The sequence below is a fragment of the Falco peregrinus genome, chromosome 1, assembly GCF_023634155.1.
Source record: "Falco peregrinus isolate bFalPer1 chromosome 1, bFalPer1.pri, whole genome shotgun sequence".
NCBI classification, from domain to species: domain Eukaryota; kingdom Metazoa; phylum Chordata; class Aves; order Falconiformes; family Falconidae; genus Falco; species Falco peregrinus.
The window spans coordinates 42,058,374-42,074,164 of NC_073721.1; the positions used below are offsets into that span (position 1 = coordinate 42,058,374).

General features: G+C 36.9%; 1 protein-coding gene across 6 annotated transcripts in view; it reads left to right on the forward strand.

The window, feature by feature from the left end:
• The window catches only part of CDK5RAP2 (CDK5 regulatory subunit associated protein 2), an 83,292-nt gene that overhangs the window by 11,759 nt on the left and 55,742 nt on the right, over nucleotides 1-15,791 (forward strand). For 4 of the 6 annotated variants that reach the window (XM_055808995.1, XM_055809040.1, XM_055809199.1 and 1 more), the window contains 8 exons: nucleotides 646-797; nucleotides 2,865-3,027; nucleotides 4,446-4,499; nucleotides 4,927-5,046; nucleotides 5,663-5,755; nucleotides 7,466-7,684; nucleotides 13,302-13,472; nucleotides 14,227-14,400. In XM_055808995.1, coding sequence (XP_055664970.1) covers nucleotides 646-797; nucleotides 2,865-3,027; nucleotides 4,446-4,499; nucleotides 4,927-5,046; nucleotides 5,663-5,755; nucleotides 7,466-7,684; nucleotides 13,302-13,472; nucleotides 14,227-14,400 — 1,146 coding nt within the window. Of the gene's footprint in view, nucleotides 1-459; nucleotides 528-645; nucleotides 798-2,864; nucleotides 3,028-4,445; nucleotides 4,500-4,926; nucleotides 5,047-5,662; nucleotides 5,756-7,465; nucleotides 7,685-13,301; nucleotides 13,473-14,226; nucleotides 14,401-15,791 lie in introns of all 6 variants that reach the window. The other 2 variants (XM_055809158.1, XM_055809093.1) reach the window with 1 other exon arrangement.

Consider the following 15,791-nt stretch of genomic DNA (forward strand, 5'->3'; position numbering starts at 1 on the left):
GAAATAAAAATTCAGTGAGCACAGCAGGGAGGCTTACAACATAAAAATAAAGATCTGAAACAAATCTGATATAGTGTATGACAGATGTAGCTTTTTTATCTTGGTGTTCCCCATCTTCATGAGTTGAGTCTCATAGAGGAAGTTGCCTGTAATTGCTGGGCGTTGTCTCTGTTTCTGTTGCTGTTCAAGGGAAAAATATCTGGTTCATACTTCATCAATTCTTGCAAAATATTACAAATTATGTTGGGAAGAGTTCCAGTTACAACAAGCCTGTGAATATTAATTTCATCTCTGAATAAAAAAGCCTTTTAACCTATTCAATTTAAGACAGTGGGACAAAGCCAAATTATCATAGCTAAGGCTAAAGCCATAGCATGGGGGCACTTTCATTTCCAGTTCTGCTGTTGCTTAGGGTATTTGTTTTATTTCTTTGAAACTGTCCTCCTTTATGCACCACAGAAAATGGATTAATCTTGAAAATGCGGACACAGAGTTTGGAAGCATCTGCAAAGCGCTTGAACTACTTGGTAAAAGTTGCTAAATTAAGCATACCAACATATGTTTGTTAGAAGAAACTTCAATACATGAAAAATGTTGTGAGTATTTTGTTCTTATAGGCATCAGGATTGTGTGTTTTAATTGCAGAATCTTAAAGCTGTCCAAGATGAAGTGGAAAAAGCCACTGCAATGACAGAGAGGGAGAAAGCTCTGAGAATAGCTGCTGAGCAGAAACTTTCTTCAATTATGAATGGCCCTGGAAAGGATGTGGATATGATTACAGAAGCTGAGAAAGACAGGTCAGAACTCTTGGCAGTGATGTTTCGAACTACTGGAATTCTTTATTGTTGAAGTGTGAAGAGCTGGAATGGATAGAGGTCTTAACAGTTTGATCCTACCCTCAGGTACATGAGAGCATTACTGGCCGTCTTACCTATTCAGCTCTTAAATGAATAGCAACACAGCAACCAATTTATGTGCTCCATGATAGCAAAATCATCTTTAAAAGTTGTCTGAAAAGTATGCATGTGACATGAGCACATCCTACCTTACAGCATCTGTAACTTTGCTGTTTTACCCCCTGCTTGCTGCTGTCTCGAACCATTGCTGAATAGAGCTGGTCTCTGCCATCTGTGTTCACTTACTGCTTTCATGGCATCTACGTGCTCTTCAGTCCCAGTGACGTATCTCTTGAGGTTGGTAAATCTAATGGGAAGAGAAACTGTGTTTTGACTTCATGGTTTTGATTGTGCTTTGCAAAGCACTGGCTTTGCTTTTTTTGGCAGGTAATGGGAAAGGTGTGTGGGTTGTTCAGTAACTAGGTGGGGAAAATGTATAAACTCAAATCTTAATACTTTGGGGTGCGCTTTTTTTTTCCCTGATATGTAGGGTAAAATACACGCCTGGCAAGCCTTCTAGTAAAGCATAGTTAGTTTGGGGATGTGAGTCTGGAGAGGAGATCAAAAGATTGTTATGATTCCTTATGCTTTGGATTATCCTTTCCTGTCCATCTGTGACTGAACCCTGCAGGCAGCTACGCTGTAACTGCATAATTGCCAGCCTGGTAACAGAAAGTTCTGTTGGCTGGAGGCTTTCATCTCATGGGTTTTGTGTTATGGTAGGACCAAAGCAAGGTTTACAGTGTTTTCCAGACAGTTTTTGTAAAAGCATACAGATTGAAAACTGCAAATCTGAAATCTACAGTGGCATAAAATTAGGAAACTGTGTTAATAAGTTTTGCTACAGCACTTTATGTGCCATGATAGTAATTATAACCTGGCTCTCGTGTTCTCTCTCTCCTTTCCCCTTTCCCGTTTCTCTTTCCTGCCTTCCTCTTTCTGTTAGTCATCTGTTAGTTAGAACACAGTTGCTCTCCTGAGTGACTTGAGCTGGGAAGGAGTTATAAAACCAGTTTCTTTCAGAGGTACTTTAGCAGTCACCTCTATAGCTTGTGTGAAAAGAGTTCCTAAAGTGCTGAAACAAATTGTCAGGATTGGACCACTGAAGGGAAAGCTGTGTGGAGTGTGATGAAGAATGTCTTCCCCCCTCCCTGCTTCTTTGCCCTTCCTCTTGGGATCCAGTGTTAGCAGGATCTTCTATAATTACATGCTGGTAGATCAGTGTAAGTGTTCACAGGACCAGAAAAACATAGTGCTAATGGAAGAAGAAAGTAATATTTGATTTACTTTAAGAAGTCAAATAATGTGCAATGTTTTAAACTTGTCTGGGAGTAGCACATCTGGAATTTATAGTGTATTAAAAAATACTTTTGCCATCTAGGCTACAAAATACTAAGAGAATCACAGCTGGCATCTTATGCCAGAAATTCTTCATATATAACACTTACGTATGTCAGAAAACTCAAGCGCTGTTTTTTTTTTTTATCAGTTGGAATACTGAAAGTGTCAAGATGTGTATTGACCAAGTGCTGACCCAACTTTTTGCTTGTGTGAAATGGGAACCAGCTGAGGTACAAATATAAATGAAACTAGGTACTTGAGGGACACTTAGTGATGGCACGCTATAGTGTTATACGTGCTAAGAAGTGGAATAGATTGATAAGCTTTTTGTGTGTGCTGTGAAGGACAAAATATTGAGGTTTAAGTGCTGACATTTGAAATGGTACTGGAGGAAAATAAGAATGAGCACTTTGCAGATAGCTCAATGCTGTTTGTTGTTTGCTTTAAAGATACAACACCTTTTCTGGTTTCTCTGGAGGGAGAAGTGGTTGTGAAAGTGTTCCCCTAAATTTTACAGTTATTGCCTGGAGTCTTCACCTAGGAAAGTTGTCTGCAACATTTACTACAATGACTGGAGAACTGGTGGTAGATGATGCAAGATTAATATTAAAAATCTTATAATTTTAGACTTATAGAGCAACTGAATCTGTCATTGAAAAGTAAAGAAGCTATAATCCAACACCTTGAAGAGGAAAAGTCTCAGAGTGGATCTTATGATGGGAACTTATCAGCAGAAAAAATCAGAGAACTTACCATTGCTTTGAGGCATGAAAAAGATAGTGAGATAGAGGTGAGGAAACTGACTGAACAGTTGTATGTATAAATCTCATGTGGCGTAGGATTGTAAAGGTTTTGTGCATGACAGTTATGTGAGTGACAAGCCAATGTTTTAAAAATATTTTTCTCCACATTTATTCCTTCTCTCCCTCTCTCCTCCATTTCTTAACATTCATTGGTTTTATTGTGGCTTGGTGGTCAATATTCATCCTTATTATCCATGCTTACCATTCATTCAATGAGAGGTTGTGTTTCTCCTTGACTTTATGCCTGTATTACATATATATATATACTTCAGTACAGCAATTGCATAATCTCTATAAGAAATGCTAGGTGTTAACAGATCCCTCGATAGTTGACATAACTTCTGTAGAAGTTAAGAATGAGACTTGAGAGTTTGTTTTTGGGAAGTATTTTTACTGTCAAAGTCTGGAGAAAAAGCTAGAGTAAGGAAGGTAGACATAAAAAAATACCGCATGAAGTAAAGTGCAAGTATACCCTTTGGCTTTACAAAAGGTGCTAAGGGTGAGTCTTTTATGTCACTTGGTTCTTAAATAGGAAGACGGATACCTGAAAGTTGAAATATAGAAACAGGTCTTAAGGCTTGTCTTCCCCCCTAAATTAAAGCTGGCAGAACTAAGAGAGTAATTATAGAAGCTGGCATACTTCTGAGAAATTTTCTTCCCTTTTTGTTTTGGAACTGAATATTGTTCAAGTACCTACACATTTCTTTTGTTTTTGTCAAGAATAGACAAGAGAACCTTCTGTGATTGGACTGAGTGGAATTAAAAGTTTTCAGTTCTGCATGGTCTTGCAATTGAATCTGTATGTGTCAGGAAAAATCACCCTGGTTTCACAATAGTACTTGTGTGTTAAGGTTAAAACAGGGTCATCTTTATTCATTTCATAGGAGGTGGACAGGACAGACTGTAGGATCGTTGCAAGATGGAGTATTGGAGAAAAAAATATCTGATGAATAACTTTGCACAAGTCTGTTTCTATATATGATTACTGATTAAAAAAAAAATCTGTAACCTCCCCAAGACAAAGTGCTAATTAAAGCATCTTTCTGACATAGATAAATGTCGTATAAAAATGCATTTTTATTAACTCAGCAAGTACAGTTGTCCTGTCTCATGGAAAAACATGTTGTATGGGATAGCTTTTTTGTTTGTTCATTTTTCTTTTTTTTTTTTTTTTTTTCTTCCCCTTCTTAATTTGGACAGGCTCATACTGTGCCTGGATAGATTTGCAGAGTTCCAGGAAGTAACTGGTTCAATATATTCCTGCCAAAAGGCATATGCTAAGTTGTTTCTTTCCCCGTCTCCTGCAAGGTTTTTAAGCTTATTTTGCTTCACTTTAATGTTTAATGAGTTACATTTGTGTTTAGAATGAATTTACTTGAACGTAACAGCTGTTTTGTTTTTATAGGCTATTAGAATGGAGCTTAATAATGAGAGAAATTCCTTTGAAAAAAATATTCAGGTGAGTTCTAGTTTTGTTTCCGTTTCCTTGACTGCTTACAGTACATGTAGGGAACCCTTCTGTTACGCATTCGTAGATACAGAGAGGCCTTGACTCCAAAAGTAGCAAGGCAAGTCCTCTGGTAAATACTCTCTTATGTTAGATAACAGGAAGCCTCGCTTTGTTTTTGAAGCAATTTTCAGTAAGGCTCGTAAAGGCACACTCATCCTATATTGAAGCTGGTGCTCATGGCTAGCCCATGAGATTATGCTTCTTATACTATATTCCAGACACATCTTTAAGATGATGACTTGCATTTTGGGTCTATATTTTATGTTAGTAATCTAAGTAATAAGACGCAAGAACTCTGAGAGATTGTGCTTATGAATGTGCAGTTACAGTATCTCTTAGTGGGAAGTTAATGCAACTTTCGCATAATCTAATTTAGTCACTTCAAGAAGAGCTACAAGAGCGAGAAAATGAGCTTGCTGCTGAAAAGAAGAATGGTTTGAAAAGGGATAAAACTATTCAAGGGCTAACTGTTGCATTAAAAGCAAAGGAAAAAGAGGTATGATGATTATGATCTTGCTTGTTTGTTAACTGTTATTGGGAGGGGAATGTGTGTGTTGTGTATGTGGCAGGGGTTGACTGATGTCACTGTAACCATTAGGAGGCTTCTGGTGGGTCCTTCATCACTGCTGTCATATCTGTAAGCAGTTCTGTTTATCTAGAGTTGGGGGTTTTGAACTGGAGGAGAGAGGAACAAGGTACTTTAACTGATACTTTCTCCCTTAAGAACTTTGAGGGGAAAATGTTTTCAGTTGCACACTGATGGTTTTTTTTTTTTGTCAGTTCTGAGCACCACTTTAAAAGGTATGAGAAGTGTTGTATGTTGTTGAGTAAGTGGAGCTGTTGTAAGACACCAAAAATAGAAGAGGTCAATGTCAGCTCAAACCCAGATTTTGTGGAAGAATGTGAAATATTTAACTTGAGTGACAGGCAGTCTAGTGAGTGTTGTATGAGAATAAGAATTTCTTGATAGAAATTCTATTATGATATATTTGGTGTTTTCTTTAAAGTACTTGTTTTGTGTAGTTGGATGATGAGATGGGGTAGTTATTATTGAATCACCATCCCTTGGAAATAACTCTTTCTACATAGTATTCATTTTACTTTACTTAAAGAATGAGGAGCTTGGTTCTGAAATTGAAGATCTAAGAGCTTCATTGGCTAAGGCAAGAGAGGCAACTCACAAAGCACACATCCAAAAATTCAAGGTAAGAAGTGAGCAATTAGTGTGGTTTCCCCTATCTGTGCTCCCCCTTCCCCATAATTCCACATAGTGGTAGTGCTTTATGTCTTTCTAAGTAGAGGAATGGAAAGCAGTTGAAAATATTGTTGAAAATGTTTAATTTTTCTTACTTCAACAAAATTCCTAAATCAAATTATTTAAATGATAGCTTTAAGTAATCTGACATTTTTTTTCTTGTTTCTTGAGGTTTTTCTTCTATAACAATGGAGGATTATTAAGGGAGAAATGTGTAAAAGTAAAGTGAGTTAAAAATAAAGACACAAATAGTTGTGGAGCTACGATGATATCTACCTTTCTTTGACCTAAGAATGTTTTGGTTTTTCTTCCAAAAGTATGGTAGCAGCACAGGCTTGGTGTTAGCAGAGTTGAGCTGGATATGAGACATTTGTTTGGATTTATTTGTGTAATAAATGAAAGTGAAACCACTATTTATAAAATAGTGGAATGTTGATTGTGAAAATGTGATTTAGTCATGCCTTCGTGTGTGGAGGAGAGAGGACTTTATGATGGTAACATGCATTATAAAGGTCTTAAAATGTAAAATGGGAGAAAGTAAGAATTTGATACTAAAATAGATGATGTCTTGTCATTATTTCAAACTCATCTAAAACTAAGTCTGGTAAAACTAATACTGATCAGAGGCAGTGATGAATCTTCCATTATGATGCTTGTTCATCCACTTGGTCTCTTAGCTCAGCAGGAATGGAAGAGGTTGATACACTTGCCTCCGACGTACATGCAGCTGAAACTTCTGTAACAAACTCTACTGGTTTTTGGTTATGGAGTCTAATAGAGTAGTAATGTTTAGTTCTCACAGAGCACCTCCATTTCTTCAAAAGCCATTTATTTCACTTAAGCCTAAATTTTAAGTGTGCTCTATTGAGAAAAGTATATCCTATTTCTTCTTTAGGTCATTTTGGCCTGTGTGTGAATCTGTGGCTTATGTTTGCTTTTTCATACTGTGAAAGTCCTGCTTTTAAATATTACTCTAATTGTAACCCTTTCATTTTAATAAAAGCTTGATTATTTTTGAAAAGGTCAAGGTTTAAAAAGTGTGCAACTAATCCCTCCTGTCCACAGAATCCATATTGCATGGTGGGTGACAGAGCAAGCCCTTCTCCTCATTACTCTGCTACTTAGCTACAAACTTGAGTTGAAGGCAGTTCTGTGTGAGTAGATCATGCTGCATAGCCCACTACTCCTTTCATCTGTTGTGAACTTGAAGGCCAGTTGTAACAGTATGTGATGGGGAAGAACACAAATCAGACTTGGTATTTCATATAAAAAATATGCCTGTGACTTGGTAACTACTTGACCTACTCTGGATTCAGACTGACACAAAAGTAGAATATAGTAAGAGCTCTGGGAACCAATAATAATACTACTATGATCTCATTTGCACTATGGACTCCTTTGCAGTCTAACTTTTTGTCTAATTCTTGGGCATCTAAGACTGTTACCCTGCACTGGATGTCATTGAAAGTTGTGTTACATTACACTGAAAATTCTCAGCTAATGTTCTCCCTGTTGCAAGTAACTTGTGACTTCACTGTAATTTTGCACATTTTGAAGTACTGGAAAGAAGTGCGGGGGACTGGGTTTGGATGCAACAGCAATAAAGACTTCCAGTCCCTACAAAATACGCTTATAGAACTTGAACGCTGCTTTGTTTCAGGGTGCTGCGGATTATCAAGCTCTCTTGATGGAAAAAGAGACCCTCTTAGCAGAGCTGCGTTCAGAAAACCTTACAAAGGATGCTGAGAATCGTAAACTACAAAGGAGGATTAAAAGGACCGATCAAGAGCTAAATGATTTGAATTTAGAAAGAGAGAAAATGGAGAAGGAGCTGGATGAAGCACAACTACAGAAGAGCAGAAGTGACAAAACCATTAATGTTATTATCGCTTCTTTATTTCATTAAGTTTAACAATAGTTTAGCACTTCTAGCATGTCCTTCTCTAACAAATTTAGTTTTTTAATTAAAATAACTTTTGGAAAGGTAAATACATTTGCCTAAAGCCAGTGTTCAAAATGATGTGGACAAGACAATTGAGGAAAATTCTGGCACGTGGTCTGCACAGAAAAATATTTTAGAAGAAATATAATTTTGATACTTACTTAGGTCCTAGAAAGAATCATTAACCTTTATAAGTAATGGTTACTGTTGGTTTCAGTTTTTCTGATGAGAGAACCTAAACATGCACAACAATGTACGTTTTATATTTCTGCTGTATTTGTCTTGTTACAGGTCTATACAGTATCTTAAATTGCATTAATTATACTTTTTTCTAAGTTCTAATGCGGAACAGGAGTAAGTAGACAGTTGTTGCAACGTTAAGCCAAACTTCAGCTTGCTTTTAGCTGTCATAGCAGGGTCACTGTAAAGGCTGTAAATTTAATACTTTCTGCTTGTAAAATTACCAAAGCACAGCATTAGTTGATCACAAATTAACATAAAAATGATATGCTGTATCTGTTCATTAATTTTGCTTGCTTCATACTCTGTTTAGGGTTTTTTACCTTGCTGTAGGTGTTTTGATAAGCACTTCTGCTCCCAGCATACACAGCTCATGCAACAAAGTGAATGATTAGGTTTCTTCTTTTTCTTTTTTCCTTTGAAAAAAAGATGCACCTTCTGCTGAGTGTTTGTCATAAAACATAATTCTCAACGTATGTATGTCTTGTCATACGGATTTTTCTGAAGTCGTCTTACCATTGCATTAGGGCAGTATTTGCATAACAGGAGTCTTGCCTGCATGCAGAGTCTGGTCCTTTTTCATTAGGGATTAGCCTCCTGCTATATTAAATTACATAAAAGACTAAATGAGCTTGTCTTTATTCAGTGGATGTTTTAGTTCAATTATTAAATAAGGATCTTAATAAAGCAGGTGTACATGGGCAATGCTGCTCCTGCAATATTGCTGAAAACCAGGAGAGGGCTGTCTTTACCTACAAACAAATAAGTTCTCCCCTTCTGCCCTCAATTTAACTTGCATTTTTAGTTGATTGTCAACTGTGGTTAGACTGCCATCACAAAGTCTCTATCTTTGGTGTGCTTTGAAATTTCTTCAGGGTGTTGAGGTTAAGGAGAGAAAACACAGATTGCTCCTGTCAGTAAAACAGCCACAAAGAACGTATTTTATTGATTTAAAGTGTTTCATAGTGAACTGTCTTCTCTATTCAGAAGTTTTTTCATCTTTCAGGGGAGCTAGAATATAATTCTGTGTAGGAAAGACAAGAAAAATAGGACTGAGTAGGGAGTTGCCAGGGTATTCAAAGTTACTTGTATTACAGAAGCCTATTTGACTCCATTATGTCCAAGTTTTTCATGTAAATGACTAGGTCCTTGGGGAAAAGCATTCCTGCCAAAAGATGAGCAGTCTTATAAAAATTATATCCCTAACCTATTTCCTACTCCTTGCAGAACAGCTGCTTCAATTTCAGAGTTGCTAGTACATTTGGATATAGCAACATCGCCTGTGAAATGTTGCCCATTAAGTAGTAGATATGTGGGAGTAAAAAATATGCTGTGATATTTTGCTCTTTGACAAATAGAAAATCACTTCAGTGATCTGTTACAAACTTTTTATGAGACAACCTTAAAAATTCTTTTCTATTTATGCTCCAAGATACCTATTTATCAGTGGGTCTATTTTGTTAGAATAAAACCAGCAAGAATATGTGTAAACTGTAGAAAATGCCCTAAACATCAGTAATGTACTGCTGTCTTAGCTCTTAACTTGGTTACGGGGAAATTTTCAAATGCTTTTCATAAACTAATTGGGATAATCCAAATTCTTGCATATATCAGTTTTCTAAAAAACCTTCGAGATCCAGGAAAAGTACTTCTGCCCTGTTGTAAACCCAGTTTATCTGGATGTGATCTGGGCATTGCTGTCCTGGCATGGAAGAAGGTTAAACTAATTAAGACTGCTACATGTGAGCTGATTGTCCACGTTGCAGACTGTTCCTAGTATTAGGAGTCTTCTGGGGCAATATGTGTAGATGTTCTTGAACAATGTCCCTGCCTCTAGGGTGGGCAGGTGCCCTGGCGTTTTACTAAGTCAGCTTTAAAAGCAAGAACTCTTTCAGTTCTGTACTTTCCAGAAGCTGCTGTTAAGCAGTAGTTCAGCATCATTTTAAGCTCTTTGAAACAAGAATCTGGAAGCATATATTCTTACATACAACTGACAAGGAATAAACATCAACTCTTCCTTAAGATTGCTTGTGTCCACCATGGTACTGTGTCTATTAACAGATTCAGTGCTGCTTGATCGAAGAGTTTGTTCAAATTTACATGATTAAACACTTCAAGTATCCATTCTCTCTCCAGACCTAATGTAGACAATTAGAGTCTATTTACTAGGTATTCATATTTGATCAGTTGGTTGGGGAAATGCAGAGTAACTCATTACACATAATTTATTATTTAGTTTTTCTACCTGTAGTTTAGCCTAAGAGGGAGGTTTTGGAGCTTCACAACTTAATTATTCACCTACCTGTTTCCTGTCTGACAGGGAGGGGGAGGCATCTGCTCTGGTCTTCTATATTGTAGTGTTTCACATTCATTTTTCTTAGTTCAGCTGTCATTAATCATAGGAAAGTCTCTTGGGGAAAAAGGTTGGCAGAGGGAATTGCAAAGTTTATGCTCTGAGAGCTGTAGGGTACTATATTATCCTTGCAACTCGATGTATAGAAACCAATAGATTTTCTCCCAGACAATTTGAGTGGTCAATGAGTTCAAGCAAGCTGCTATAGTGATGGATAGTTTTGTGTTTTACAGAATTCTAGCTCATGCAAAGAAGATAATTTTCAGTCTCAACTCTAGCTTGTTTTGGGAAGGATTTAGGGAACCCTGCAGGCAGAAATAGTAGAGGCAGGGTATCTGCAAATTGCAAGTCTCTTGCAGGCTTTTTTTCTTTTTTCACAATTGTATGCCTTGTCAGTCCACCCCTTTCCATAAACCCAGCTGTAACATATTTTTTGCTGCTTTAAAGGCTGAGGCATGGTTTCTGTACCTGACAAGTCAAGACAACTGAGATTAGATAACAGGGGGTGTAGCACTGTTATTGCGGCAGCATCTTTTCTATCTGTGCGTGCCTGTAATCTTCTTAAAGCCGTTTATGGTTTTCATAAAGAGAAGCCACAGAGTATTGGTCACTTGAAGTTATAGGACAGGTCACAAATGTTCTTTTGAGGTTTAGTTATCTAAACTGCTAGCTATCTGGCAGGTCACATATTCACTTAAAGCCTCTCAGTGATGTGATGATATAAAACCAATATAAGAATAGAGAGCTGGGGAGTGAACTTTGCAATGCAGTGAAAATCGTAACACTGCAGGTGATCCTTTGCTTCCACTTTGCATGTTGTATATGAATGGGCTTAAAGTGACCCACTTGAAGAGCTCCATAACTCGAAGCCAAAAGACTTTGCAGTTATCAGACCTTACACTCCTGAAAGAGCTGTGCTACACTGCAGTTTCTATTTCTTCCTAATTATTAACTATAAATATAAACATATTTGAGAACTTGTGTATATAGGCAAAACTTGGACCTGATTCTGCAGTTCTTCAGTGTTCTTAGTCAAGCAAGTAGTTCTTTTGGTCCTGAAAAAAATGTGTTTTATTAGTTTGCAGAACTGAAGGTCTAAACTTAATCATTCTTTGAAACTGAGTAACATTTGAGGGTTTTGGGGAGCTATTAGGGATTTCTTAGCAGAATCCTGGTAATGAAGCTAAAATTAAGCAAGTAAACCAAAAGGCATTGTAAATGACAATTTGTATTTAATGTGCAAAATAAACAGAAGTAAAACACTGAAGCAGTAAAATGATGTTAAGGATTTGATGTGAACCTGCATGAAGCAAGGTAATTAAGTCAAGGAAAGGACATAAAACAGTTTGTAAAGAGATTGCAATTAAAGTGTCACTAGTACTATTTCTTTGTACTTAGAATAAGAAACAACTATTGAATTTTAAATCCCAGTGGAGGTAAATGTAAAGTTTATAGGTGACTACCATATGTGTAAAACTATTTAAAGGGCTTATGATACTTCACAAATGGCCCTTTTTGGGAATAAATGGAAAACATTTGTTTTAAGATGTAGGCTGTGTTACCCGGTTCTTTAGGTCTGAGGAGAAGTTTAGATAGTATAAAGTCTTCTGTAAGTTTTAATTGTTTCATTTTAGATGGCAGTTCCTTTGTTACACTTTTTTACTTCTCTTTTTCCACACAATCCATGCAGTAAATGCTCTGGATCTTCTTGCAGAGTAAAAGCTTATAAAATGAGGCTAGTGTATATGCAGACTATGCCTCCTTCGGTTGGTGGTATTGAAACTTCTGACAAATCAGCAGAAAGGTTTGAAGTGACACAAAAGTGGTGGTGGGAAAGAAGGTGGAAGGACAGAGAAGCCACGTCATGGATTTTTCTACTGCCCTGTGTTCTTGCTTTTTTTCCAGTCTGTAACTGGGAAGTGACTATTAATTACATGTTAATAATTTCATACCTATTTCCATCGATTTAGTGATGGTCCCAGTTCGTAGCAAGATGTAAGGAATAGGAATCGTTTGATGCTATTGCTGGGAACCCAAGGCTATATCAGGTGGTCAGACTTTGAAACCCCATAGATAGCTACATTTTCCAATGGTGGATTTAATGAAGTGGAACAAGATCTGTAGGAATGCAGAGGAAAAATCTGTAATTGTTGTGTGCATTAAGTGTGTGACCTGCAGACTAGGAGATACTGGTTTACGTTGCAGTAGTCCATGTTGGTCATAAGAAATCTTGGAGTCCTTGGACTTGCTACTGCATGAGGCTATTGAAAGAGATTGTTCCTGTGTTTTAGAAGCAAAATGGACAAGAAGTATATGTTTCTCTGATGGAGAACTAAGATGTGGAGGTGATGCAACTAATGTTAGAGCTGTAGGAAGTAACGAATAGAGCCAGAATCAAGATTGAGTTCTGTTCATGACTTCTAATCATGAGACTGACCTGATTGGCCATTTGAAGTTTGTGCTTTTGTCAAAAGAAAATGTTTTAACATTTCTGACCTTTTGTTTGATGCAAAAGTAACTAATAAGACAACGTTAGTGCAAGAATTTTCATGGTGTGATGAGAAAAAGAGCAAATAACAAACTGAATCACCCGTAACCAATTTTCTCCTATTTCTAGCAAGGGAGTAAATTGACTCAGAAGTGAGTGCTCATTCTGACAGCGACAGCGTCTACATGCATGATATTCCAACTGTTTTGGAGTCCAGTCGTTCTCTATGAAAAGCATTTAAACAGTAACAACCTAGATTTTTAGAAGGCAATGCTGACACCTCATCTAAAAGTTTTCTTTCTTTGTGTTCATTGATGCCAAGAGAAAGATACTGGCTTAAATACATTCTCCAGACTATTCAGTGATACGAGTAATTTAAAGCGAGGGAGAGTTAAGCTAATAATGTGGGTTGTTAGTCTGAAAGTTTTATTAAAGTTGACTTGCTAAATATTCAGTTTTGGTCTTTTTTCCAGGACCTTAGAAATCAACTAGAGAAATTACATGGTGAAATGACCGAGAAAGAAAAAGCAGTTGAACATCATTATAATATTCTTTTGAGTGAAAGCAATCAGAAGTTTCAGAGCCAAGAACTAGTTATCAAACGACTAACAGACAATGTCAATCAAAAGGATCTGCAGGTTCAGGTGAGTAGACTTCAGGTGAAGTGAAAAATGGAAAATTATAATTCGATTTTGTATGAGGTATTATTACAAAATCTCATTTGTGTTTAGAACTACTGTTGATTTTGATGATAATCCTTCACTTTTTATAATACTGTGTTTGCAGAACAGACATATAATTATAGTGTGTGAGACATTCAAGATTTCTTGTTAGGGTTTTATGAAGTGTGTGGACAGAGGGAGACGACAGGTTTACTAATACTTCTGTAGAATTTTCACTGTTGTGGTAAGATACTTTAAAAGCTCTGAAGTGCTTATGATTTTCAGTTTATTGTACAGAAACCAGAAGCTGAGGAATAGGTATAGGTACTGAAATATTTTATCTTCTTTTTTTGGATCCCATTCAAAATGACTTATATGAGAAGGGAGCTGCCTGAATGTTAACAGACCCCTGCTCAGTTTTTTTACACCTGGAGGTATAACCCTGAAAAGTACTGATGGTATTCAACCAAAGACTGTTAGGTGAGGTTGCTCTATACCTGGAGACCAAGGTGCATGCCTTGGCTTATTTTTTAATAGTTAAAAGACTGGATAGCTGGGAAAGCTTCTGTTCCGTCTTTTTTTTGCTTCTGTTATGTTAAAGTGAGCTCTTTTGTGAGGTATGTAAAGAACATGTGCTGGATCATCCTTGGATATTCTCCTGCATTTTATTTGTCTGTTTTGCAATATAAAACCAGAGTAATTTTTTAAAAACTGTTTCATTATTTTCTTTTGTTAGAAACTTGATGGAACAGTTAAAGAAAAGGATGCAGAATTGCAGGAGCTCCTGAATAAGTACAAGAACCTTCTAAGAGCCAATGAAGAACTTGAACTGAAAAATGAGGGCTTAGTAAAGGAAAGATGTGCTGCACAGTCTCAACAGTCAATCATCGAGATAGTCAGGGAGTTAGAGGTGAGTTTTTCATAACTCTGATCATTTGCAGATAAATACCTCCACTTCAGAGTGAAGAGAATTTTGGCTTTGGCTCAAAGTGTGTGGACTCATACATGTCATAATTCACCCACATAGCAAGGGCTTGTTTTTCCTTCATAATAGTACCATGTCAAAATGTTCTGTATCATTAAAAGATAACAGTCTATTTATTAATAATACTGTCCTATGATTTGTATGATTGCAGTGGTATAGATCTGGCATCGTAAGAGTTTATAGTATTGTGCTCTGATACTTTTATATGGTGTCGCTAAACTCTTTACTCTCAGAAAGTGTGTAAAATGTTTTGCCTGCTGTAAAGAGGTAAGAGTTCTGTGGTAATTAGGGCAGATGCGTTTCCCTGAGTGGAGGGTGTCTGTGCTTCTGAAGAGAGGTGCAGAGGAGGGTTTGTGTGCTTCTGATAGGTAAGGGGAAAGATCGCATAGATCTAGTGACCACAGGAGATAACTAGAGTGTGAGGATAAAAAATATAGGTAGGAGTGAAGATATGTCTAGGGCAAGAGGAAAACTACTTTAAAGCAAGGAAGAAAGGAAGTGGTACTGTATGTGCGTGTGTATGTACATATGTATTAAAAAGGGTGGACGACACTACGTGCGCATTATCTTACCTGATGCTACAAATTGAAAAGACTTGTTAGTACCTGCAATCAGAAGTCAAAATTCAAAGTCTTAAGATAAGTCTTAGTTCCTTCCCCCTTTACCACCCACTTCCATTCTAGCAAAAAAAAGTCAGGTATTGTTAAGAAATTTTTGCATCACTTGCTGACTATCAGTGCATTTTTTATTATTGTGTACAGATTATTAAACAAGTAAGCTGCTTTTGAAGATAATATTTCTTGTCTTTTTTTTGCGCTGTTTTCAGCCTAGTCTGTTAAGGTTTGCAAAAGCATCAGGCAAAGTAAAAAGGGTTAGATTAGTACATACTAGTGATGGAGAAAGCTATTTCGTTTCTTTAATAATGTATCAGTCATTAGTGAGGTTTTCTCAAGGAAATTTAAAGTAAAGTGAGCCAACGGCAAAGGAAAAATAAGTGCTATGTCTTGCGTCACATTCTGAAAACACTGGCGAGGACATGCTTAATATGTTAGGGGCACTGTTATTAAACAAGGTCGATGCAAGGATGTGTTGAGTCATAGGTTATATGACAAGCTCAAAGTAAAGGAGCTGCATCACTGCCCAGGGTACCAGTGCCGAGTATGTCAAAGTACATATGAATATACATGCAGAGAAAATAAAGTCTGTGAAAGGTTGAGTAGAAATTCTACCTCTGTAAAACAAACTGCAGTGCACACATGTAACTTCTGTCACAAAGGGACCCAAGAGTGATGGAAAATGATACAGAACTAATGAAA